We start from the raw sequence: 25,863 nt of genomic DNA, 5'->3' as shown, positions 1-25,863 counted from the left end.
AAGGAATGGATAAATATTTCCCCAGACATAGTGTTTTAGGTCATGCATCGATGAATATACATCTAACATATGGCAATTAATCACATCTGTATATTTTATAAATTAAGAATGTGAGTGAAAAGAGGAATTCTAGTGATATTCTATTTGCTAATCAGGGAATGGAAGTACAGAAAGCTACTACCTACTGAACCTTCGGAGACAAACATGAGAGGAGATCCTCTCCAAAAAGGCAAACTCCTAAAAAGCACATGCTAACCCCAAACAGAATGGCTCACAGGGCCACTGATTTTCATGACACAGTTGATTTGCAGTCAAACTTAAGGGGGGCAAGCCTGTTTACAGAGCACCGTCAGTTAGGCAGGACAGCTGCTAGGACTTGAGACTAGTAACAATCTCCCAAGGAGATGACATGTCACTCGAGTACATGACCATATCCAGGGATGTCCAACCTTTGGGCGTCTCTGGGCCACACTGGAAGAAGAATTGTTTTGGGCCAGACATTAAATACACAAACACTAATAAAAACTGATAAGCAAACAAAAGGTTTTAAGTAAATTTACAATTTTGTGTTGGGTCGCATTCATAGCCATCCTGGGCCATGTGTGGCCCGTGGGCTGCGGGTCAGACACCTCAGAGAAGTAAGTGATAAGTGTCCCAAGTTTGCTGCCTGGCCTGCCTGACATCAAGAACTTGTATCTCTTACAAGACATCCAAGTTTTCCCCACCAACTTCCAAGAAATGAATCCCTGCTCAGGACTCAACAACCTCCCCACGCCTGCCCCCAGGAGGGCATTCCAAGCAAGGCAGAAGGAAGAGGCCAAGGGGTCTGAGGCAGAGGTGGAGGCATTGCAGACATCACGGACAACCTGAAGACATCTTAAAGCTGTTCTTCGCTACCACTGAGATCAAAGAGTAAGTGCATGATTTCACTTAACGCCTACCCCATTGTCTATTGCTTTATCTTCTATGGTTCCCATCACATGTGATTTTCTTCCTATTGATGCAAATTCTGTTGCTAACTCAGGACCCTGTTTAACTCCCACCTGCATTCTCAAAGTTCTTTTACCTTCCTCCCTTCTGAACAGTAATGCTACTTTCTTCAAACTCAAAGGCATTTGTGACCCTTTCCATCAGACATGTTGGTGTTTGCTGTTACAAAGAGCGGCACTGAATCCTCCGTATAACGATGCCATCATTCCCTGCCAGTGTGCTCTCTAATGAAGCCATTTAATGACTGCTTAGTATTTCACTTTAGGCATATGATACGATGTACTTAACTAACTCCTTCTTACCAATATGGGTGCTTCACTATTTTAGGCTGTGATAAGCAATCGGGCAATGAAGATACTTTCTTAAAATGTATTTGTGTGTATAACTGATGATTTCCTTATGATAAATTACTAGAAATGGAATTGATAAGCCAAAAGTTGTGCAGCCCACCACTATACCCCTTTTAGGTCTCTCATTCATCTTGCCAATTTATCCTTCCAAAAAGTTATTCCAATTTACTCTCCTTTTTATTTATGCACCATTCAAAAAAAATATTTATTTTGTGCTAGGCACTATTAACACAATCATTAACGTAACAGACACAGTTCTTGCCCTCAAGGAGCTTACAACCTAAGGGAAGAGACAGACAGCCACACCATCACAAGTTCTGCATCACAGGCTGAGGTAAGCTAAGAAGGGAAAGCAGAGGCTTTCTCAAAGGTCACAGGAATTCATTTCCACAGGAATAGTGGTTCTGAGCTGGGACTAAGATTGCTTACTGGAAATCAGGTGAAACCAGGTCACAGAGAATCCCGGGTAAAATATTCTAAGCAAAAGGAGTTTGGACAGAGCCCCTGACAAGGGATGGGACCTGACTCATTTGAAAAGAACGTAAGCAGCTCCCTGCGGCTGGGGCACCAAGGGAGTGGAGAGAAGAAGGGGCGGCCAGAGCACAGCAGCCCTCCAGCAGCAGCTGACTCCCGGCACTCTCCCAGCGGGGAGGCCGATATCCACTAGCCACGGGCTAGAACAGTCCCGTGCCATTCACAACCTAAAGAACTAACAACTGAGTAACGACATAAACAGTAAACCAGAAAAATGGATGTAAGTACACTTACTCTGAAAAGGAATGTACTTTCAATCTGTTCCAGAAATTTTAGACATACAATGTTATATCATGTACTTTCAGTAATATGAACAGGTAATTTTATTGGTTTAGTAGTTGTTGTCTAAAATATCTTTGTGCCCATAAATAGCAAAACATAATGAAAAATTTCATGACTTTAATATGCTAAGACTAAGTCAATTAAAAAGTGTTTTAAGTCCGTCAGAGAAATATAACCGTATTTCATTTAATGTGAAAAACATAAATGCTATTTTAAGGGCCTATGTTGGAGAGAAAGCTGATCCCTATAATCTTTCAATGAGTGTAATTAGGTAAATTTTCTTTATTCCAACACAGACTTTCTTATAATCTTCTACATAAAAAGTTAAAATCAGTGTTTCAAGATTTTTTTGAAAATCAAAAGTTAGAAGACATCGTGTGTTCCTTTTACAGTGTTTTTACTTATCCATGTCTGTGCAATTATCATAATTTAAAGGACATTTTTGGTAATTAATTGGACTATAAAAAAAACTGTACAGAAAGCGTGTACCACAAATTTGTATCCATAAGTATAATAAAAGTGCTCAGTAACAGAGGGATAAGGAAGTTCAAAAGGGTCACCGCTCAGCAGACTTTCATCATTAAAAAGAGCAGGACAGAATCTGCTATTTGTGAAAAGGAAGAGATTTCATAAATCTTTCCAATATTCCCTATTACAAAAGGGAATGCCTATGAAAATCCCGTACTTTATATAAAACATCCCTTCTATCCCTCAAAAGCTTCTAAAAAATTCTTGTTTTAAAATTAAGGCCATTTCCCTTAGATATACAGGATAAAAATGATCTCTACACTACAAGAACCAACAATTTCCATTATTTACTGTCCTTACTGAAATTCACCTGCATGTTCCAGAGCAACTTTCTACACTTGACTGCTGATTAGCCTATTCTAAAGTAAAATTCTTCAGCAACACACAACACACAAAACAGTATAGAACAGTCCTCACAAATATACTTTGAAATAGGTATCCTTAAAATATAAATAACTTTTCAGACCATCATTTTCCCTAATGACTAAACTCTAAATAAAAAGGTTTAAATGGAGGCTTTCAAATCAATGGTGTGTGCAGCCCATTCTCATGGCACAGTCATTTAAACTTCTCATCTGCAAAACACAATACAATAAATTATCAGACATGGGAAGAAGAAAACACAAAGCCCCATCTGGTTCACACAAGGAAAACCGTAAGCATTACAAAACCCACAGCGCCAAGTGTTAGAAGCTACACATTTTGCTGGACACTCTTAACTCTTCTTGAGCACGAAAGTAACACACGATCAATGTAGAAAATTTAGAAAATATAAAAACAAACAAAACACCCCTCTTATAACCCTACCATTGAAATAGAACTTTTTAATATCTGGAGCATTTTCTTTCATATTTTTTCTATTTTCATATTTTCTATTATATATAAGTGAAAGGTTTAAAAAATACACATGCCTGCATACATTTTGCTAGAAATAAAATTAGGATATTATATTTTCATTTTTATCTTTTGCTTACTTAACATACAGCATGTTCAGTATCTTTGACTCTAAAAATCCTTCTAAAACATAGTAAATGGATGTGCCATAACATATTTAACCATTTTCCTACTTTGGAACATTTATGTTGTTTCCACTTTTTTGACATAATAAACAAGACTGTCATAAGATATTTAAACCTTGCAACACTACTGATTTTTTAAAGTATTTCTAGAAATAGAAATACTATGTTAAAAGATGCTTTGAGATAATCAAGAACCCCCCTACAACCAGAAATAAACAACTTTGCTCTACTGGATTTTAACCTATTCGAAATTCGTAAAACTTACAATTACATGGTATACATTTAAAAACAAAAATTTTTAAGTAAAAAAATATTCAATGTCTAAAAAATAAGAAATAATAGGAAAGAGAATTACTATTATGTTGCAGCACATACTCATGGAAAATATTAGTTTAAATTAAACCACACAGTACACACTTTAATCTGTTACAAATGATTCAAGAGAACAGAGAACAGCAAGTTAGTACCAAGAATAAATGAAAAGTTATCTCAACTAGTTAAGAAAAAGAAAATATCAGAAATAGAAGGGCAAGCGCAACGAGGAACTTAGGACAAAGACCTTTGCTCTAATAAATCACAAATCCTCCACACCTCTTTCTCTCATAAGGCAATTTAAAGCTGAATTCTTCCCCGCACATTTCATTTTAGCCCTTGATATCCGCCTTTGGGAATTTTATGACACTAACAAGAATTATGTTAGAGTAGTTCCACAGATAATCATTAGCTCTTGAGATGCAAAAAAAAGACTAATTTCTTAAAAATCCAATCCTAATGCCTTGAAATAAAATGCTAATGTTTAAGATTTTCAAAATAAAGGCAAATTTTCTCTTTTTCAATACTTACTCAGCATGGGAAAGTTTTATTTCTTCCCTTTGTTTTGCAGAGTAATTTAGGTTCCCATCTAAAACACAAATAAGCATAGAATCTCTTCAATGTAACAATTATATGTAAAATTCAAACTCGCATGTAAGCACACACACATACACACATACACACCTGCATCACTGGTCCTTAAAGGCACATGAAAGACCATGGAGGATGAGAAAGAACTGACTTATCTCCCAGAAACTTCCCAAGGGAAGACAATGGTTTTTCTAAAGAATCTTTATATGATACAAATAACCACTCCTAAATTTTAGCATTTTTTTTTGTTTGGACTTAATTAGGACATTATATTAATATTCAGCAATAATGAAAATTTAGAGAAATTAAAGGAAATGACCTAAAATTATTTAAACAGCATGTGTATACATTTGTCTAAGTACATAACAATCTTTAAGGGTACACCACTTAGAAAAACTGATATGGGTAACATCAACATCGTGTAAAGAACAAACGAAAAAGCACAAATGCTTGTAAGTATACATAGATTCGCAAAAGGAAAAAATCTGCAATTTATCATTATATAGTAAACACTTTCAATCTTAAAATGAAAGTCTCAGCAATAAATATATATTTTTTAAATGTAAGACGATAACACAGGCATGGTTTTAGGATATTAAAAGTGCTTCTTTATGCTAATATACTTCTTTTTTTAATTCTTTTTTTTAAAGATTTTATTTATTTATTTTTAGAGAGGGAAGGGAGAGAGAGAGAGAGAGAGAGAGAAACATCAATGTGCGGTTGCTGGGGGCCATGGCTGGCAACCCAGGCATGTGCCCTGGCTGGGAATCGAACCTGCGATGCTTTGGTTCGCAGCCCGCACTCAATCCACTGAGCTACGCCACCCAGGGCTGCTAATATACTTCTTAATGCTAAGATAAAAATATCTAAAATTTTATATTACAAAACTTATATTGAACTGGCCAGAAAGAACATGACAATTTTAATAAATGTGAAAGTCCAGGAAACATAATTAAATGTTATATAATGGCATGTTTCCATCACTGGAAAGAGAATGTCATTATTACTTGAGCTAAAGTACCAGCTTCTAAAAAGGCATGCAGACAATCCAGTGACCCCATAAGATTACCCACTGCAACTTAACGAGAAAATACCTGACTCCTACTTACCTCGGGCACGATTCACCACATAGAGTAAGACCACAGCTAAAAGTGACACTGGAAGTGAAAAAACACAGGACCCTTAAAAAACATTTACTTCTTCCCAATGATTCCTATGTAATCATAGTTACAAAGTAAAAGAGACAAATCAAATAAATCTTTATTAACTGGCATTTAAAAATAAAAACACTATTCACATTATTTCCCAAAAAGCACTAAAATTGTTACACACCCCTTTCTCCATGGGATCCCTGAGCCCAGGGACGGCCGGGCCAGAAACAGAGAAGCTGAGACACCCGGAGGAGAGGGGTCGTCCCTGCCACAATCTCCTCTCCCTTGGTAAACGCTGGCCCTGCCCAGCATGTCTCCACAGCTCCTGCCGGCCCCTAGACTGTTTATTTTTTTACAGAGAGCCGAACAGAAGTAATCCTTGGTGGGGGCATGGGGTAGGTCTGAGAACACCATGCTCATTTCACAAATTAACCGAACACCAGAACGTGCTCATCAGACTCCCAGACGCCCAGAGTCAGTGAGGACCTCAGAAAGCCAGGTACCTGGCTTTTTACCTTAACGGCTGAGGTGCCTTTAATTCACTTCAAATTAATATGGCAACAAAAACGTTTTTAAAAGACTTGGTGTTGTGTTTGGGAACCCAACATGTTCACATATGTAACTGTGGCTTGAAATTGAACCACATGTTGCGGCATCAAAAACAAGACAAAAAACACTTCCATGACCCAGCTTTTTAAACTCTTAAAGGACCCACTTTTTAAAAAACAAATAATTTTTTAAAAATTAGGATGCGGTTATTTCTAAAATTATGAGATAATAAAACGTATTCAGGCTATTCGTAAGCAGTTATCTGTAAACACCATGCTTCACGTGTGGATAGTCATTGTTCCCTAACAGCATCGTCACGGGGGTCTGCCATTTTAAATACAGGTTATGGATGTATACAAGGTATCTCAGTATGTCATATGAGAGTTTTTGTCAGATGAGCCCAATTATGTGTATGGTGAAGACTATCGATGGAAAAATGCTGATTTATTTTTATAGTTTTCAGTAGTTTCCTAAGGCTCCCTATTTTTAACCAACAAATCATTACAGAAAGAAAATTAAGTAACAGGACTAATAATAAAAATAATTTGAAACTGCCTAATGAATTAGCCGTGAGCATACCTAAGTCACACACACATCCACACGTTCACACTAGGAACATACTCGGGACCCTTCAAATGGTTCCACTTTAAAAGGGAAAACGTTTTTTTAAAAAACACAAATTTTTAAAACAATATAGAACATATTCCACAGCTGCCTTTAAGAATAGGAATCTCCCTAAAAATGCCTGTGGCTCTTCAGAGAACTACAAAGTCACCAGCCGGGAAGCTCTGATGCATTGGCTAAGAACTCGGCAAATCTGAGAACTACATCTTAGAGATTTGGCTTAAAAGGAGGGAAAACAGAACAATAACTATAAAACCTAAAAGCATAAATAAGAACATTCTGCTACATATTAAAAGGAACCAAAGAAATGCTGTGCCATGGTGCACTTACAAGAAACACAGGCAATGAAGAAAACTTCTAAAAACAAATATCCCCGAGTATCCAGTATCATGCCAGCAATGATGGAAACCACCGCCAGCCCAAGATTCTGAATGGACTGCATGCTAGAATTTAGGAAATATAAAAACACATTTTAATTTCAAAAGTTTTCACAAAGAGAAACAATTCACTATAAATATTAGTATCTATAAACTATATGCTATTCATGTTAGAGACATTTTCTACCAGGGATGACCTGATTAGATTTGTTTTTCACCCCATAACCATTTGCTCTATTAGACTTCATGCTCAATGGTAAGGAGGCTTGCCTCCAGTACACCAGGAACTCAAAACCTTCCTGCTGAATGGAAGAAAGGGCTAAGTGAATACCCACCCCCTTTTGCCTTTTGGGCCAGAGGCCAAGACTCGAATGCTCACTGAGAAGCCCTCAGATACACAGGCAGTGGGGTGATAACATCAGCAATTACCTCTTATGGGTTAATTTAAGTCCAACTCTCCTGCTGGAGGTTTGGAGCATTTTCATTGCCACAAAAATATTGTAAATAGATTGCCTGACTTTTCTAGTTGTTTCCAGGTTCAGTGCTGTCCCAGAAGCCTAAAACAACTAGATTCAGGAGACCTGGAGTTTCATACGATAATTACATAGATACAGTAGAGAGAGGCATTTTATGATCCACAGTGCAAATACTTACAAGCCATACGCAGTTCCCAGCTGATGTTCAGGAACTACGAACGCCACCATTGGCCACAGTGCGCAGGCAAGCAGTGAATAGGAGAGTCCCAAGAGACTCTATAGAAAACAGTACAGAAAACGGTAAAAGTCTTGTAATAACCAAAAGCTGATTTTCCTTTGATGCAGATTAGCAAGACTAACATAATAGCTATGAATATGCATGCAAACTTTATTGCAATCAGATCAATACAAAAAGAGTCTGGCCCTCTCTAACAGCATCCCTCTAGTGATGAAATACACACCATCTTCACCACTTCCTGTTACATGCATCTGTAACTGCCTGGGCCCAGGGTGCAATCAAGAACCAGGCAAGAAAACAAAGCTGATTTGCAAAGTTATCATCAACATTTTAGGCAAGCTTATTTTCCAATATTTGTCAGAAGTTACGTGTTAAGCAACCAAGGCACCATCACGTCAGCAGTCCCTTATCTATCTTCCCTCTGGGCCATCAACACCCAACAGGAGAGGAGGGCAGAGAACTAATGACCACCACTTGTTAAACGTCACCTAATACTGTCTTTTTCTTCAATTAAAAAAGGAACCTTACGATTTAAGCTAAAGTAAGAATTATACCTATCGTGTGGGCAAAGATTAAAATAATGCCAATGTCCAACAATGGCAGGAATACAAAAAAACAGACACCTTCTTGTATCACTGAGAAAGCTATAAATGAGTGGAAAGTTACTGAGCACCTATCGGGACATTAAACGCGCAGAGCCTCCACCACAGCACTCTGACTTCTAGGAGCTGTCCTACCGGACTTGCACGGAGTGCACCAGCACAGCGCAGGGCAAAAGCAGGCTGACCACTGTGCATACACAAAACAGAGCTTATACTTGTATTATTATTTGCTAACGATCGTATTATTGTCCATACAAACTGTAAACCTACTTTTGCTCCATTCTGTATATATGTTCACAATATTCTCTTATTAACACATAAGGAAGAAGATAAGGAAGAGAGCACTTCAGCCTGTGGTCTTAAAAATGACATTCTGAAGAGCAATAACAAAAATGATGAATTCATTATCACTGCTGACCTACTCAAAGACGAAATGATGTGAAATCATGGATATTGGGCCGACAGGTTGTTTTTTTTTTGCCACCTATGCTGGAGTGACCTCTCTCAATGAAGTATAAAAAAGTCAATGGAACTAATAAGCATTTTGGTTTTTATAAGACTGTTTTATTTCAGATTCTATTTCAGCATGGAGTTTCCTCTATTAAATAAGCCAAATGAAATTAAAAATACCTTATGCCTTAATAATTAATACTGATATATACTTTAAAAGTAGTCATTCTGCAGAAATTTAAATCAAGTCATTGTTTTCCCACAAAGCACTGCTATCAGAGGAGCTGCGCGTGGCTCCTGGCATGCACCCCCCCCCGGGGGTTCACAGTGACGTTACCATGGCGATCCAAGGGTTCCACAGCGTAAATGCCAGCAGCATGTGGGAAGCAAGAGTGGTCACCACTGCACACAGAACCCAGATGATGTTCTTCCCTGTCTTATCCACCAGGAGCCCAAATATCGGGGACATGGGAGCTGATATGACATACACAACACTGCCCAGAGAACAAAAAAGATATTTAATGAAATGTAGCACAGCTTCCCCTCCCCCCAAATCCAAAAAGTCCGTAAACCTTTAGGCAAAGTAAACCCTAGCTCATTTAGTTTAACAATCTTCTGAAATGGTCATCAGTGAACAGGTATATAAAGACATAAACAGTGGTCCAAGACTTCTTTGGTTTTCCGTTAATGGCAAAGATGGCCACTTGGGATCAAGCCCCAGTGCAATCTTGGCTTCACACTGCGGATGTTACATCACACACGGCTATAACCTTCGGTCAGAATTAAAGACGCACAGTAGGCACACAACAGACACTTAGAGAATTAATGAAATACCTGTTAATAGCACTTGCTGCCTGGGAAGAAAATCCAAATTTCTCCATGAAGAAAACTCTACAATACAGAGAGAGACAAAAATAAGCACATTAGAGAGAATTACTTTATTTTTTTTTAAAAAAAGGCAAAATAAAACTGAATATAAATAAATCTAAGTTTACTCAACTTTTCCTTCCTGATACTGTTTTCCCACCTTATTTGATATTATTCATTTTCAAGTAACTGGCTGAAGCTTTCATGTTCATATAAATATTTCACTAGCTAAACAAATTAAACTGATGTGGATTTTTCCTGTTTTTACATATACAGAAAACAGTACACAAAAATTTTCAGAAAGCCAAATGCATTACTGCAGGGAATTAAGAGAGCTTCTTTTCCTAAAAGCAGTACCGAACAGGTTCTTTGCTAAATAACTTGACTGAAGTTATTTAGAATAACAACATGAATTTAAAGGTTGTAATTACAAAAACACTTGTGCTCACCAACTGCTATTTAAGCAGCTGCCAAAGAAAAGAGAAAATGAGAAAACAAGAGAGAGAGAAGATAAATCAAAGCAAAAATTGATTTGAACCCTGAACTTGAACCAGGAGGAATTGCAGTCCTAGGAAACAAAAACGTGTCCAGTTACTATAAGCCAATACACTGTCTCCATTCTCAGTAAGAGGCTTCCTAACCAAGAAATAAAGAGGAAATGTTTCAAAAACACAAATCTAAAAATGAAGCATTAAAATAAACCAATATTTAAAATCCAAAACTGTTATCAGGTATTTCTTTTAAAAAAAAACTTTAAAAATGGTTAAACCAATATTAAACCTTAAGCTAAGAAAATCAGTTGTGTCCCAGGATATCGAACAATTCCTGTGTGTACATAAACTATAACTAGAGAAGCAGGGTTTACAGCTAAAAAAAATTACATTTATGTAACTGAAATCTCATTATAATTTAGCCAACGAAAGTGGGATGCCAGAGAAAACTCACTTCCCAAGTCCAATGAAAGGGAACACGGCAACATAATAGCAGACGCAGATGATGAAGATGAGCCACAGGGGTAAGGAGAAGTCCTTCACATCGGTGATCTTAATAACCTCCCCTTGGAGAAGGAAGGGAAGAGGCTATCAGTATTATTCTGCATACCTAAGTCACGATTATTTTTCATTTATCATGAGATTAATCTTGCCAATTCAGTTAAAAAATACTCTTCTCAGTAAATTACTGGAACATAGTTTCTGCGATCGTTTAAAAAGACATTAGAAAAAGCAAAATGTAAGGTAAGCAGCTACCTAGTGATGAGAAACACTCATTATTTTGCAAATATACAAAGTACAATAAAAGACGTAAATTATGCCAAAAACAGGAGAAAAATGTACCCCAGTATTCAGACAAGTGGAAACAGATCTGAATATGAAAGATCAAGAAACATGTATTAAACCTCACGGGTTTACAACCCTGCACTGGGAACTTGCATAATTGTGCGTTATTCCCCAGAGCCCCACGTTTCTTGCATTTAGACTTACCTGTTTTTCCTTCTTCTTTATGAAGAATTCTTTCTGCTCTCTGATCGAAGTAAGCAAGAGCCAAGGCACAAATTAGTGAAATAACACATGTTATACCCCCTGTAATTTAAAAAAAGAGAGATTTTTAAGAGAGAGCCCAACTGAAGGTTCCTTAGAACACAGCACATCACATTAAATGCAAAAAAACTTAACAACCAAAGGGGATAATATTTAGGCACGTATAAAAAAAGCCCACAATTACTGAATGAGGACAGAAGAAACGAAAGAGCATATGGCAGACATTCAACAAATAGCAGTCACTGTTACTATACCCTTTCCCAGTAGAAGGTTGGAGATCGGAAGGAAAAGACTAGAACGAACTAGTCTAGTCTTCTAAAGCAGAATACAACCTGAAGGCAGCTGACGACCAGCTAGTGAATTAGTCCTACTTTCTTAGCTCAGTCTACGCACTAATTATCCATGGACACCAGGGGGGGAAATTATGAAAGCGAAGTCTGATTCTGTGGTCACCTTGTCTTCCTTCCGATTCCTTACTGAAGCCTGTCACTCCCGCCCCTGCCCTCTGGCAGCCCACGGCCCCGCCCCCCACCGCTCAGCCTGCTCCGGACCTCTTTCCTCTGAGCATTCAGCCTCACTCCCTAATGCTGATCTCACATCACTACTGCAAGTCAGACAAAGAGTGAAGTTTTTCACTTGTGAAGAATTTTAAAAAGAAGCTTAGTAAAATAAATGCATCTTTAATTGGCTGACATAATGTGGTCCAGTGGAATAACTGCTGAAATGAGAGACAGACACAAATTCTACTTCTGCCACTACCAAGGTGAATGATCCTTCCTACACACAGAACTTAACGTCTCTGGGCTTAAGCCTCCCCTTCTGTAGAACAGGAGACTTCGATTCACAATGGCACAGGTCTTTTCTGGCTCTAAAATTCTTTAACATTCTCAAACTCTCCATCACAGAGGGAACTAGGAGGAATACGGCAGAGCAGTTGAGCATAAGAAGGAGGTTTTAAGTAAGGAAAAGGATCTGAGGGGAGGGGAACAGGAGTCTCTAGGTACAGGTCATCTGTTTAGGATTATTGCTCCATTGTCCTCTTTTTACCAGGCCGTATCGAGGAATTATAAGGAATACAAGATGGCACAGAACGTTCAGCCCAGCTCACAGGTCTCCCCGGGGCTCTGCAAGCAGCCCTCTGCACCTCACGGGGCTCAGCTAGACAAACTCACTGCTCAGAGAAACAGCACGGGCCCTCATTCACTTCTCAGTGATCCACCTGGCAGCTGGCACAGTGGAGCCTCAGCTAAGAGAACTCAGGGCCAGAAGTGACCTGTACAGTTTTGGTCTAACACCCACATTTTTACAGAAAAGAAAACGGAGACACAGAGGTTAACTTCCTTGGCCAGGATGACAGAACTCTTAGAGGCGGGACTAGAACCCAGGCTCCTGACCCCTAACCTAGTGGATTTCCCACCATCTCATGTCATCTCTACAAAATCTAAGGTCTAGGGGCATACTAACTGAATTTGATCAAGTGGAAACAATCCTCCCTTCCGCTAGCGACTAATACTGGGTTGGCCCCAAAGCCCATTAGTTTTTTCCATGTAATGGCTCTAGTAGTGCTCAGTTGTCTTTAACTTCATTGGAAGTAACTTTGTTAGATTGTATTGTGACAGCTGTCATATCAGTGTGAATTTAAAAAAACCTGATCAAAACTGGTAAATTTTTGTACATTTTAATATAGAAGATAGAAAAAATACATAACATTTTTGGCATATCATGCTTTATTATTTCAAGAAAGGGAAAAGTGCAGCTGAAACACAAAAAAAGATTTGTGCACTGTATGAAGAAGGTGCTGTGACTGATGGAACACGTCAAAAGTGGTTTGCGAAGTTTCTTGGTACTACTGACGTTTTGGCCAAACAATCCTTTGCTGTGGGGCTGTCTCAGGCACTGGAAGGTGTTTAGCAGCACCTCTGTCCTCTACCCACTAGAAGCCAATAGTGAGAGATTGCCAACATACTCAAAGTATCCAGATCGCTAAGTTATCAGTGAAAATGAAAAGTGTGCCTGTTGTTGTATGGAAAAAAAACGTAACAGACTTTTTGGCCAACCACTATTTCACACCTTACATGTATAAATTCCTGATTGTTTTCATGAACAGTGTGAATGCTCGCTATTCCTAATTAAGTCAAAAAATTCATGAACTGCACAGGCAAAATTATAACCAACGTGGTCTAACTCTGATTCCAGTGGCCTTTCCTCTCTGCCATGATACTTCCAATGACATGCTTTCAGAAGAGACAAACGTGGAACACCAGGATCACTGACCAATCATAAGTGTGACTCCAAGGGTCGTGTGACCAGCAGAGCCCAGCCAAGCTTCCACTGCGGAGTACAGCCAGCCCATGAGGTTCATGTTTACTGTGCTTCCCTGGAAAAGGACAGACACGCAGGACTCAGATCAAGCAAGAGATACATTTTTTTTAAACCCTACAAAGGAAAAAACGGACAAAGATAAAGCCACAGATAAGATTACCACACAAAAAAGATACCAATTTATAGAAAATGCTAGTATTCAAAATTGCACATTACATTAATAACTTCCTAATGGACAAAAAAAAGGAAACACAAGTTACAAAATTCCCAGAGTACCTATGGCAAAATAAACATTGGTTCAGAAAAGGTACAGCTTTCCTGGTATTGACGTCTAAAAAAAATTCATCTACTGACTGTCCATAAGAAGATGGTAAAAGTTACAATGTTCTCATTCATTTATTCATTCATGCAGCAATTATTTGAGCCCTGATTACATGCCAGTCACTGTTCTAGGTTTTGGAAATACAGAACAGAGCAAAAAGAACCTTTAGCTTTCACAGGTCTTATGTTTTAGTGAGGTAGGACAGCTGTCCCCAACCTTTCTGACACCAGGGACCGGTTTTTCCAAGGGGGGCTGGTGAGGAGGATGGACAGAACTGGGGACAGGAAGCAGAGCTCAGGAGGGGTTAGGGGGTGACAGGATGCTACTGGTCCGTGGCCCCAGGACCCCTGAGGTAGAAAAGGTAAAATACATAGTATATTAAATAGTGCTTAAAGGTTCTTGACAAAATAAGGGAAAAAATAAAGCAGGGAAGGAGAATATAAAGGGATGGAGACCTCACTGAGAACGTGACTTTGGAGTAAAAACCTGAAGGAAGTTAGCTGTGAGGACATCTGCGGGAACAGCATTCCAGGCATAAGGAACAGCCACTGCACAGGCCCCGAGACAGGGGCTGCCCAGCTTTCTGAAGCAATGGCAAGAAGGCAGAGCTGGAACAGTATAAATAAAGAGGCAAGAGGATGAGATGAGGTCTCAAGAGAGGAGACAAAGGGGGTGGGGGAGGGGGGAGCTATAGGCCACAATAGGATTTTGACTTTTACTTTACATAAGAAAAAAAGCCACTGGAGTTTAAATAGGTAAGTGGCAATCCAAGCATGCTGTAACAGACCCACTCTAGCTGCCACATCCAAACAGATACAGTGGGATGAAGGCAGAAGCAAGGACATTGTTAGGGAGCTACGGCAATAATCCAGAACAGAGATGATGGGTCTTGGACTAGGGTGGCAAGGATGTGACACTGAGAAGTGGTGGGAATGTGCATATATATTGATAGCAACGCTAATATGGTTTGCTAAAGAAAAAATATGTGGACCCTGGCAGTTGGTTGGAGTATCGCCCCAAAAGGTTGCGGGTTTGATCCCCAGTTGGGGAGGCAAACGATCAATGTTTCTCTCACACCTATGTTTCTCTCTCTCTCGCTCTCTCTTAAAATCAAAATATCCTTGGGTGAGGATTTAAAAAAACAAACAACAACAAAAATTGTGGGGAAAAAACAAAGAAAGAGTTCCAGATGACCCCACAGTTTCTCCCTGATCAACTGGCAGAAAGGAGTCACCCACAGCTGAGGGTGAGAAAACCATAGCACGAGCTCCTCTGGGGGACGGCGAGTAGAACATCGGGGCTGGTTTAGGCCACGGCAGGCTTCACGTGCCTACTAGACGTCCGAAAGGAAACGTCAACTAGGAAGTTACATATACCAGCACGGAAAGGCCTGGACAAGTGATGTACGTTCAGGAGCAAGGATGTGCTATCGAACCCTTCGAAACCAGACGAGCTCACCAAGGAAACAAGCGTGAAACAAAAAAAGCAGCTGGCTAATGCCCAAGCCCTGGGCGCTGCCACATGCACAGACGGAGGAGACTGAGAGCGAACTAACGAAAGACGTAGGGAAGCAGCAGACCAAAAGGCAAAGGGAAACGCTGAGACTGCCGTGCCCTGGAACCCAAGAGAGGACGAGGGAGGGGGATGTCAACTGTGTCGGACGCTACTGAAGAATCGAACACTGAAGACGGAGCAATGAGGCGGCCGGCCGAGCTCTGGCTCACTCCCCCTTCTCCTCAGGTCTCCCCGCCATTCTAAGAAGCCCCTGAGATTCTTTTCTAGACTTGGGGCTCCTCGGCACATGGCTGAATTGATTATAACAAGTTCGTGAGCACACGGAAAAGAACCGGAAGATCGCTAGTAGCTACAATGGCGCCAGTGAAAATGGGTCTCACTCAACTGATCTGTGCTTTGAGAAGTTACTAGACAATGAGATCCGCAAATTGCCAGACATATCCTGACTTGCTCAAGATACATAATGAAATACTCCAAATACCCTTGCAGATACAATTTAGAAAATATAGGAAACCATACTAGTTATCAGAGAACTGTCAATTAAAATATTTAGGTGTTTCCTATCAAAATGGTAAGACCTTTTGAAGTAATGGTAGCCTGTACTAGCAAAGCTATATTAAAAAGGATCCTCTCATAGTCCATAGACGGGGATGTAAATATCTGAGAAAGTAATGTGAGAATATGTCTCAACGGCCCTAAGAATCCCCATCAAACCCTCGGACTCAGCAAACCCATTTCTAGCCACCCAGCCTAAGGAAACAAAGATGCAGGCAAGTTCTACAGAATCTCACAACCACACTGTTTACAATAGTGAAAAATTAGAACCTACGTGTATAAAACTACGTTATATACTTCCTATAATCTTACATTAAAACTTTTTATCCAGGATTTCTTCTTCCCTAAGATTATGTTACAAGCATTTTCATGCCATTTATTAGTCTGAAACCTTGATTTTTAATGGCAAATTTTTTTAAAAAGCACTCTATTCATAGGAGTTTATGAAGAAAAACATTAATGGGATGTGGGACTGCCCAAACCCCTTACCCGCCTTACAGGCTGCATTAATACAGGCACACTGTTGTCCCTTGGGCACCCTCCATCAGACCAAACCAGGAACGCCATGGTCATTGGTTTTACATGGGAGGAGTACTGACTAGCCGCCTGTGGTAAGTCCAGAGAGGCGTGAGCACCATCGCCAGGGAGCTGAAATCCATGCAGTGTGGCTTGGACAGCCACAGGAAATGAGTGTGCCTGACCCGGAACTGAAGAGCTGTCTTCATAAGCAAAGTGCTGGTGCACAGGAAGGAGGTGAACGTTAGCTACAGAGGGTAAGAGTCAGAGCAATCAGTGAAAACCACTCGTGCCATCAGATTTCATCTCTATGTGAGGTCTGAACGTCATCAAGTCCATTGAGTGGAGGGGCTGCCCCAACCCAGAGTGCACTTCCAATCACCGAGAATATCAAGCAGAGCTGAGGAGATAACCGTGTGTGAAGACTTCATAGCAGGGATGTGAAATGGGTAAGAAATTAGACAACGAAACCTATTAAGATTCATTCCAATGCTCAGATTCTCTGAACTAATGTATGCTCAGTTAGCCATTTAGACTGTTTCCTAAGTGAAATAGGGGTAGAAGTGCTTTAATTAAAATAAGTTAAGTGCTATATACTATAATCTAGAGAAATATATTAAAAACCAATACCTAACTTGTCACACACCCACACTTCATCCTATAATTCTTAGGGAATAACTACGAGTCAATCTTTTGCTTCCTCTTTGGCTTCATTAGGTTTGTCACACTTACAATTCTAGCCATGCTGAGCTGGAGTCCAAACACCAGGTTTAGTTCTTTGCCTTTAAACCAATTCACGGCATATGTGTTCTGGGCAACGGCTAAGGACTCCCCACCGATCCTAAAAATGAGGAAAGGAAGAAAAGTGAAGCTTTTAAAGACAGGCCACAGTTAGCAATGCAACAAGCAGGTTTAAACCTCTGACCCCTCCTATCGAAAGGTGGAGTCTCTGTCTCCTCCCCTGAACTGAGGAGAGCCTGTGACTGCTTGTACCAATAGAATATGGTGAATGTGACACTGAGTGATCCCAAGCCTGGGTCACAAAAGATGACCTCTGTTTTTTCACTCAAACACTCCCACACGGAGCCCTGAGCCACGGTGGTACAAGCCCCACTACCCTGAGTTCGCCATGCAAGGGGGAAGCCAAGCCACACGCAGAGGCCACACTTGGGCACTCCAGCTGGCAGTGCAAGTCTTCAAGTCACCCAGCCCAGGTGCCGTGCATGTGAACCAAAAAGCTTTCAGCGGATTCCAGCCCACACAACTTTCCAGCTGAGGCTCCAGACAGAAGGCGCACAGACAAGCCGTCCACACTGAGCCCTTCCAAATCCCTGACACACAAAGTCCACTGCAAAGCTCCGGGGAAGCTGGTATGGTGCAACAGTGTCCGTGACAGGCAATGGAAGGACTCTGGGTCACCACATCACCATCTATGCTGTATAAAGTGTTCATGTGAAGGGTGAGCCATACTTTGTGAAAACTTAAAAATTCACTTTTCAGGCCAATACCTTCCATAGTCAACATTCCCTCCTTCCTGGGTTTTAACTCTCCTTCTGTAAGTTCTACATATTGACCACCCCCCACCCCCAGGCCTTCAGTTCAAGCTGCTTCTCCACCATATCCTCACACTGAGCCTCCTTCACCACTCCGTCCTAGCTCGGAAATAGCTGCCCTCTCTCCTATTAATCCAAGTCCACGAAGCCACTTCTGACCTCAGTTCCATCTGAATCCCCTTCTCTTTTATATGCATTTTATTTCCTTCTCTCTCACTTAGAGCAGTTTTTAGAGTATGTCACCTATGCCTACATGTCTCTGGTACCAGTGAAAAGACTAAGTTACACTGAAGTTAAAGACTAAGTTCTGTCACCTGTGTCCCCCCATGTCAGGAAGCCCAGGGCTGCACTCAGGATGGGTTTACTGAACCACACTGGAATCCATGAACAGCAGTCAGTCTACTGGTATTTTGCTCATTCAAGCCTTTTCAACACGGTTCAGAGGACCTGCACACCGCCCACTGGGCTACAGCAAAAAGTCCATAAATTCCCAACCTGGAGATCGGTGGTCAACACTAGAATACACTCTACTACAAATGAGGCTTAAATCATAGTCTTCGATATAACAGAAAAGCAAAACACCTAGGAAAAATATCATTTCTGGAGAACTATTTAATATTCAAACCCCACACAGAGTTAATATGGCCACTCGAAATTATTGCTTCCTTTAAAGGAAAATTAAGACAACTAATCAACAGTCTTATGTATATGTGGCTGCATTCCAAGGACTTGAAGTTATTCTCCATTAAGAGGCAATAATATATTTTCTGTAAGCCCTTCATAAAATGAGAGCTGAACACTAAAATATATTAGGATAAATGAAGTTATGCATAACTTACCCAAACACAAACCTGCCAAATTCCATCAGCCAAAAAGCATTAAATATTCCACCAAGAGCAAAAATAACCTATAACATAGAATATAATGTAGAATCAATGAAAAGTAAATTCAAGGTATTCAAAAGAAATAAGTAACTTATGATGAATCACAGTAATTCTTCTACAGTAATTTTAATATTCTTTGTTAGTAAATCTGTGAAATTAAAACATTAATGCTCATTGTCTCAATCCTTAAAATAGATTATGCATTACACTACTATATGGGCATTTGTGGACCCCACTTAATTAAATTAGACATTCATTAAACACATCTTTGCTGGAATTAGACAAGAATTCAAGTTACTATCACTCAGTCAACAGATGGTTTTGCCTTCCTTACCTGTCCAATGCAAACAAAGCAGCTAAAAATAATGGTGCCCCATCTGTTGGAGAGGGGGAGAAAGCACATAAGTTAAAAACATGTCGGTCAGTCAGTCACTCACCACGTCTTTCAGTAACGTTCTCTTCGACCCCTCTGCACTCCCTCCAAGGACAAAGAAATGAGTGCTAGTCTGCCCCTGAAGTCAGCAGCTTCTCCCAGGTTGAACGCTAACCTGGAGAAGTCTGCACTCTAAAGGGATTCCGGAGGCGTTGGTAACAACGTGTGTCAGTTTAAACCATTGTCACTCTGAAATAAAACTAAGTAATCTTCAAGTACCCAGGGTTCTCATTTTAAAATGGACATTCTTTATAAAATTCCTATTAAGATTTTAAGATTAATTTAGAAGCCAGGCCAGATTAAGTCATTTTAAATGGTTATAATTCTTGATAACTAAAAACTTTTTTTTTGCAAGCAGGGTTTGCTTTTTTATTGCAGGGTAGGTTATATTCGGTGAAAATCAAAGACCAGTTTTGCTGGACACAGAACGTCTTCCACCTCAGAAAGTCGCCCTCCGCTCCCTCCTCATAGTCAATCTCTCCCCCATCCAGAAGCAACCACCTTTCTAATTTTCTTCATTATACATTCATTTTGCCCATTCTAGAATTCCATGCAAATGGGGTTATAACAGCATATACTTTTATGTGTCTGGTTTCTTCCAAATGCAAAATATTTTTGAGATTCTTCCATGTTGTCACCTGTATCAGATCATGTTAATACAATTACAAATCTGTTTACCTGAACATTATGCACTTTGAATATCTGATATTTCCCCAAAGTAGTAAAATGCCGGTACTAGAAGAGTCCTTAAAGAGGACAGGAGTAAGCCACACCTCTGAAATCCCTCTCACCACCCCTGTGAAAAGGCCACACCACCTTCAGCACTGGCAAACTCACTATGGCCCCAAGGCAATTCGCGGCCCACCCTGTGAACTTGGGTGACCAAAGCCTACAACCATACTAAGTGGAATCTGTCCCCCTGAAATTTCCAGCTAGTTCTATCCCTTTAGATCAAGCACAATAAATTTAACTCCTCCTTTATAGTCTAACTCTTCAAAATTTTTAAAAATCAGTCCCCAAGTCTAAACACTCAGAGCTTCTTCAATTCTTTTCCACCGGACATTGTGAGAGACCCTTCACCAGTCGGTCCTCTGCCTTTTGGAAACCTTCCCTGTCCACATCCCTCTTGAAGTCTCTACTAACAACATACACACAATCCTAAGGATAAAAAGCGACAACGCTTACAGGGTTATTCCTTCCTCAGTATCTAATAGAAGTGGTCACAGAAGTTCAACACCCACAGAAAAGCAGAAAGAGGAATTCTCACTGGGGAAAAGCAAACACTACACACGTGCTAATTACTGTGCACCCATCTCTCGATCCTCATTACCACTTTGCAAGACACAAATTATTACCCATCTTCTACCAGTGAGGAAACTGAAGCGCAGGAAGCCAGGAACGAGCAGCTATGAAGAGCTAGGAAGCTGAGCACGTGGCAGCGATGGGATTCAGCCCGAGGCCCACCTGATCCCAAATGAGGAATAACTGAGCTACCTCATTTCATGAGTCCCAACATTCACTGAAATACCTACCTAGTTTCAAAAATCAATTCCAGAGATATTTTAAAAATCTTAAAAAAAATTAATGTAGATTATCACAGCCATACAGAATTTTATTCAGTTCTTTCTAGAAATACCTTTAGTTCTGCGTTTTTCTAAAGATCAGATTTTACCTATAGGTGAGATTTTTTTCAAGCTTACCGTATTCCAAATACGCGGTCTATCAAAAAGCCGCCAAAGAAACACAAAACTACATTGGGCCAGGAATACCAGGCATACAGCAGCATGAATTTCGTGGTATTCACCTGCATATCCTATATGGAAAGAAAAAATAATCAGACCTCAGTGCTTGAATGTCTCCAATCTTGACCAACTCAGTTCTTGACCAAGTAGTTCATGGAAAAAAAATGTCTTGGTTGTTTAACAAAACTTCCGTTCTCGACCTGACAACCCTTTCATGATGGAACCTGTATGATCAGTCACTTATGATTCAGTTTTCAAACAAAATCACTTCTCGAACAGCCTTCTAGAACAAATCAAGTTCAAGAACCAAGGTTCCACTATAAAACTATTTTTTCCAAACAGTTAAGCTTAGTAACTTACAAGTCAAAACATTTTTGTTCTGTGTAAGGCAGGAGTTTCTTAATCAGGTGTAGTCATTTAGCTGCTCTGGGATTCTCATGGTAGCCATAGCCCCTGCCTCAGACAAAGGTCACACCTGGGAACTTCTGGAGTCCTCAAGCCATTTCAGAGGCTTTGTGGAGCCAGGATCACTCAGATCTCCCACTATGGAGACCATCTCCGTCTGCACCTGCCTATATATATCCTATATTCTTATTCCCCTTATATTACCTGCACTGGGGCTCCCCGCCACACAGAAAAAAATAATCTTAGCCGCCAACTAACGTGTACCTTCTTTCCCTTTCACTCTAGATTGTGAAACACCAGCCTATGCGTGTCTCCCTGTCCAAAGACAAAGAGACCACCTAAATGCAAAAGACATTGTAACTATTAAATTCATTTTTACAAAACCAGACTAAAAATACTGACATGGAAAATCCTCTGCAAACAGTATCCACATTTAAAAAACAAAATAACGCCCTGGCCAGGCTGGTGTGGTTCAATGGATTGGGCGAGGGCCTGCAAAACAAAAGGTTGCAGGTTTGATTCCCAGTCAGGGCACATGCCTGGGTTGCAGGCCGGGTCCCCAGTGCAGGGCTCATGAGGGGCAACCACACATTGATGTTTCTCTCCCTCTCTTTCTCCTTCCCTTCTCTTCTCTCCAAAAAAGAAATAAATAAAATCGTTTTTTAAAAATTAAAAAATAAAAACAAAGTAACAAGAAAACACACTTAAAAGTAAAAATTATCCTATCAAATCGTTTGTCATTCAGATGATCACTCAATGGGAGAATGAAAGACAAACAAAAATCTGCTAATACTTTTTGGAATACAGTAGAAACAGCACATAATTATTTATCTCAGTTGTGACACAATACAAATTTAGAAACAAGTGTTATATATGAATTTTGTGCCCACTCCTTGCCACACTCAGACTTGGCGACTACAGATACTAAAATGGACTCACTGGACAATGTTGCAGACTACATACAACCAGAGAGCTGATAAAGCGTCAACAGCTACCCCTCCTCTAAAGAGAATGAAAATGAAAAATCAACTTACCCGTTTAACCTGAGTCTGAAGGGCAGCAGGATTATCATAGCAAAAATAGCTACCTAGAAAAAGGAAGAATGAATATTTTCTAAGTAATAATACTATCCATAACAGTTTCAAGTTGCAACTACTCAAATGGTGATTTTAAATGTTTACACTAGGGGTTCAAGGACTGACACTGTGGAAACTTTTTTGACCATTTCCTTGCCCCGTGTTATTTTCTAAGTTGTAGCCAAATGACCCAGAGAACACATGCCAAATCATTTACAAATCAGTATGCATATACTGCAAATATTGAGAACCTGGATCAAGGAGTTAATCAATAATTGTTCTTCCATTTAACTTTCACAATGTTTCGTATGTCTATTATCACTTTAGCATCTTCATGAAGCACTATACTTCCCTTTTTTAAAGTTACCAAAACACACACATGCTAAAAATTTCACAAACACCCTCTGCAATTTCCTAGTAATGTTACCTGAGATCACCACTTATCTTGAGAGCAGAGGAATGGAGTTTAACTACTCTAATATTTGAAACAAGAGTTCTGCCCTGGTCAGTATGGCTCAGTTGTTTGGACACTGTCCAGTAAACCTAAAGGTTGCAGGTTCAATTCCCAGTCAAGGCACATACATAGGCTGCAGGTTCAGTTCCCAGTCCAGGCACATAGGAGAGGCAATCAATCAATGTTTCCCTCCCCCTGTTCTCCCTCCCTTCCTCTCTTTCTAAAAATCAATAAGCACTCCTCAAGGGAGGATAAAAAAGAAAGAAAGAGTTCTAATTCTACAAACAGAATGCCCCAAATCAAATAATTTAGTGAACACAGTGCCAGAAATGAAGAAATATAAAATAGAGTTCTAAAGCATTAAGTAAAAACATAAAATGTCTGGTGGTGGGTAAGAGAGAAGTGGACAAAGGTTTAACATTCATTCACTGAGATTTATTTTAAAAGTACTATAATTGCCAGATTTGTGGTAGGCTTCAACATAACACTGCCTCCATTTTTTCAGTTTGTAAAAGTACACATTAGAAGTTATAGATTCAAAAATCTCATTGGAAGGTATGCATCTGGCTTCTGAAGCCCAGGAAAGTAAACAGTTTATCAAAAATGATCTGTTTGAATAGTGACAGTTTTAAATGTTTCATCATGGTCTTTCTTGTTCCTAAACCAGCAACTTGTGGTTCCTGCTTTAATTGCCGCTGTAAGGGGCACCACTGCCTTGACTTAAGGCTAATGGATGGGCATCACCTTTCCAAAAGGGGGCGGGGGGACTCAACAGGACTGGCAAAGTAGCTAAAGCCTACTTATGTATCCCAGCAGTACCATCAAGTTATCTACCACAATGTTCCCAAACTCGTTGATTACACCGGTTCTGACAAGCCCCCTGCAAAACACATCACTACTCTCCTACCAAGCTAATGCAGAAATTAGAATGTTGCTGAGTAAGTTAGTTGCTGGAACACAGGAAGATGTTCTAAAAATTATCTCAAGAAATGTCTCCAGAGTCATCAAGATTTCATAAATGAAACCAACCACCGCCAAGCCAACCACAAGTGCAATCCAGTGTGATTCCTTCAATGTGGCAGAGCTGTAGAGTTTGGGGACGCAACTACTCACTGAAGCTGTCAGCAAAACACACTCATACAATTCCTAAAAGAGTGTGTGAAATTAATGAGAGAACCAGCGAAACTTTTTTTTTAAGTCTTTTTCATGCGTCCGGGAGAAACGAGGGTGGGCGGAGGCAGTTCAAACTTCAAGAATTCCTTCTAAACCAAGGGCTAAGAGAGGAAACAACCACCTGAAGATGCCTCCCTGTATACGGCTGCAGGAAGTGAGTTGCCAGCCTCTGAAACTTCTCGGAGGAAAGGAGTCGAGAGGGACCAAACTCACCCAGCTCTGTCCCTTTACCCCCACCTTCGGAACGCCACTGGCTTGAATGGGAAAAGGAGAAAAGGGAGGCTTGGTGGCACCAGCGTGAGCTGATCTCAAGACTGGGAGACAGTCACAGATTCCTTGATCATCCGCCCCACCCGACCCAGCCAGGAGGCTCACCAAAGCCGAGGAAGCACATCAGCGACAGCACCAAAAGCCGGTGCGCCAGGCGACGGGGGTCGCAGAGAGCCGGTAGCGTCCCTGGGGGGTCGGGGACCTCGGGGGCATCTCTACTGGCCTGGTCTGGGCCGCTTGTCAGAAGCCCCCGTGCTTCCTCCTCCTCCTCCTCCATTGGGCCGGCGGGAGATAGAGCAGCGAGAGGGCTTGCAACACCAGTACCAGGAAGGATCCAGTATCCAGCAGCCCAGGCAATGCTGCGACCACATGACCACGGCCGCTCACGTGACACTGGGGCAGGTCACGCAGGGCCGCGCTCACGTGATCATGTGATGGGCAGGGCCCGCAAGGGAGACCGAGAGGCGACTTGGTGCTCCCGGGGCAAGCTCTGTTCGTGGGATTCAGGTCCGTCGGGTTCCACCCACGGCCTTCCAGCCCTTCCCGCGCTGTCCTTTTGTCTCCTGACCTCTCTGCAAGTACACGTTATGCAGACCCAGCGCCTCATCCCCCGGAGAAAGCGCGCACCTCCCATCCGGCTCAAAGGGATCTCCTGCGCGATCCGACCTGCGTTAAGAGCTCGGAGACAGCCAAGGACTTGCGCTAAGGCTCCACTCTCCTCGCAGCATTGCTCTCCGCAGCCTCTTGGGCAGCTCTTAATGTTCACAGACTCCACTTAGTACCTTCTGCACAAGTGACCTCAGAGCTCACAGTTTAAGTTGGAGAGATCGACAGAAACTGATACTTAAAAAAAAAAAAAAAAAATGAATGGTTGACCATGATGAGAATAACGAGAGAAATAAGCACTAAATTCTGTAGAACAGGTGAATAGTTTAACCAGCCCTGAAGGAAGGTGGCTCTCGGTTGCCACCGGAGCGATGGAGCCTTTGAAGTGGATATTAAGCTAGGGTTAGAATGAGTTTGTTCGGGGAGTGGGGGGAGGCCATTAGAAGGGATAATAAAGACGCCGGCATGACACGGAGCTGGATGTGTATGAGGTGAGCGTAGAAAGCACCAAATCTGATCGTGAAAAGCCATGCAAGGATTTTGAGCAGATCAGCGAGAT

General features: G+C 40.8%; 1 protein-coding gene across 2 annotated transcripts; it reads right to left on the bottom strand.

Annotated features, from left to right (window-relative positions):
• Positions 1-1,514: 1,514 nt before the first annotated feature.
• Positions 1,515-25,073, bottom strand: MFSD1 (major facilitator superfamily domain containing 1). 2 transcript variants are annotated; one of them, XM_028505125.2, is made up of 16 exons: positions 24,804-25,073; positions 22,760-22,812; positions 21,279-21,391; positions 19,480-19,522; positions 19,101-19,168; positions 17,441-17,549; positions 13,753-13,855; positions 11,422-11,520; positions 10,886-10,997; positions 9,908-9,964; positions 9,411-9,567; positions 7,962-8,059; positions 7,261-7,373; positions 5,716-5,763; positions 4,547-4,604; positions 1,515-3,259 (listed from the first exon to the last, which is right to left on the bottom strand). In XM_028505125.2, the coding sequence occupies exons 1-16, from the start codon at positions 24,973-24,975 to the stop codon at positions 3,256-3,258; spliced, it is 1,407 nt and encodes a 468-aa protein (XP_028360926.1). In that variant the 5' UTR covers positions 24,976-25,073; the 3' UTR covers positions 1,515-3,255. The 2 variants fall into 2 exon arrangements, with proteins under 2 accessions (XP_028360926.1, XP_028360927.1); XM_028505126.2 differs by lacking the exon at positions 1,515-3,259 and having other exon boundaries at positions 4,543-4,604.
• Between the last annotated feature and the right edge of the window lie 790 nt (positions 25,074-25,863).

The sequence above is a fragment of the Phyllostomus discolor genome, chromosome 2, assembly GCF_004126475.2.
Source record: "Phyllostomus discolor isolate MPI-MPIP mPhyDis1 chromosome 2, mPhyDis1.pri.v3, whole genome shotgun sequence".
NCBI classification, from domain to species: domain Eukaryota; kingdom Metazoa; phylum Chordata; class Mammalia; order Chiroptera; family Phyllostomidae; genus Phyllostomus; species Phyllostomus discolor.
Note: the sequence above shows the minus strand (reverse complement) of the source record. Positions and strands in the feature narration are given on the sequence as shown.

What these genes read in the sequence shown, in the direction of transcription:
- MFSD1 (XM_028505125.2), bottom strand. Translation starts at nt 24,975, where the DNA reads ATGGAGGAGGAGGAGGAGGAAGCACGGGGGCTTCTGACAAGCGGCCCA. An exon ending in TAAAGAAGAAGGAAAAACAG is followed by an intron (nt 10,998 to 11,421) that starts GTAAGTCTAAAT and finishes TCCTTCTCCAAG; the next exon opens with GGGAGGTTATTAAGATCACC. An exon ending in CCTTTCATTGGACTTGGGAA is followed by an intron (nt 9,965 to 10,885) that starts GTGAGTTTTCTC and finishes TCTGTATTGTAG; the next exon opens with AGTTTTCTTCATGGAGAAAT.